Source organism: Mycetomoellerius zeteki, unplaced genomic scaffold (assembly GCF_001594055.1).
Source record: "Mycetomoellerius zeteki isolate Tzet28-1 unplaced genomic scaffold, Tzet1.0 scaffold41, whole genome shotgun sequence".
NCBI lineage: Eukaryota > Metazoa > Arthropoda > Insecta > Hymenoptera > Formicidae > Mycetomoellerius > Mycetomoellerius zeteki.
Genome location: NW_017257403.1, coordinates 693,346 through 694,501, shown reverse-complemented (window position 1 = coordinate 694,501; position 1,156 = coordinate 693,346). Strand labels below are relative to the sequence as shown.

General features: G+C 31.1%; 1 protein-coding gene across 1 annotated transcript in view; it reads right to left on the bottom strand.

Annotated features, from left to right (window-relative positions):
* Positions 1-135, bottom strand: part of LOC108726295 (odorant receptor 43a-like) — a 1,998-nt gene extending 1,863 nt beyond the window's left edge. Inside the window, exon 1 of the mRNA XM_018453766.1 lies at positions 32-135. Within this exon, the coding sequence (XP_018309268.1) occupies positions 32-135 (104 nt within the window). The remainder of the gene's footprint in view (positions 1-31) is intronic.
* Positions 136-1,156: the final 1,021 nt, after the last annotated feature.

Sequence of the window (1,156 nt, the reverse complement as noted above, 5' to 3'; positions counted from 1 at the left end):
AACTATAATATGAAACAATTATATTACTTACGCAGTGGAAAATATATAATTATTATGATCTATAATTTGCTGTCCGACCAAGTTGGACATAAACATGTATATAAAACATAAATTTGTAATTACGAAACATAGCATGAGTTCTTCAGTATTATATTCGAATAACACAATCTGAAAGATCTAGTTGACGATTGTATTATTAATGTCAATTCCTGAGAGAACATAGTATTAATGTAATTTATTAATTTGTAACAGAATTTAGCATAACATTTATATACTATAAATTAATGTATAATATTAAGCTACGTATAATCTTATAAATACAAAATTACAAATTTTACTTATAATTATAATTAAATATGTAGTGATTATCGATAAATATTAAATATTACCTATATATAGGTATATATTTAATGTATACCTATGTATATATAGGTATATATTTAACATATACCTGTATATGAAATGCCTCGTATTACAATATGCTTCTTATTATATATACAGGGTGGGGAAAAAGTATGGAAGCAAACAATTATTTCCGAAACTATTCATTTTTCGACAAAATGTCTTAGACATAATTTTTATGGTATGAAAAGATGTATTATGTGGCATAGACGGCATGACCTTGAAATGACCCTTACGAGCTGCATACAAATAACGTAAAAAATTTCAAATGGAACTCGTCAGTTTTTGTTACAGATTCGTGTAGCTGATGTCGAAACGTTTACAAAACACTGCATATGAGCCCCATTCCCTTAAAAACACTCCCAGTTAAGAAACAATTGTGATAATTCGTATCGACGAAATTGAAAATAGACAGCGTACGTGTTATTTACATGTAAATGTAATCTTCGCTTCGATCATTTCTGCCGATACGAAAGACACGCGAAGTTCGTAGAATCAGTTAAGGCGTACATCGAACCGTACTCAAGGAAAGAGATTGCGTGATTCATCCAACCAGTTAAGGTAAGATAAGTGCGATTCATCCAACCAGTTAAGGTAAGATAAGTGCGATTCATCCAACCAGCTAAGGTAAGATAAGTGCGATTCATCCAACCAGCTAAGGTAAGATAAGTGCGATTCATCCAACCAGTTAAGGTAAGATAAGTGCGATTCATCCAACCAGCTAAGGTAAGATAAGTGCGATTCATCCAACCAG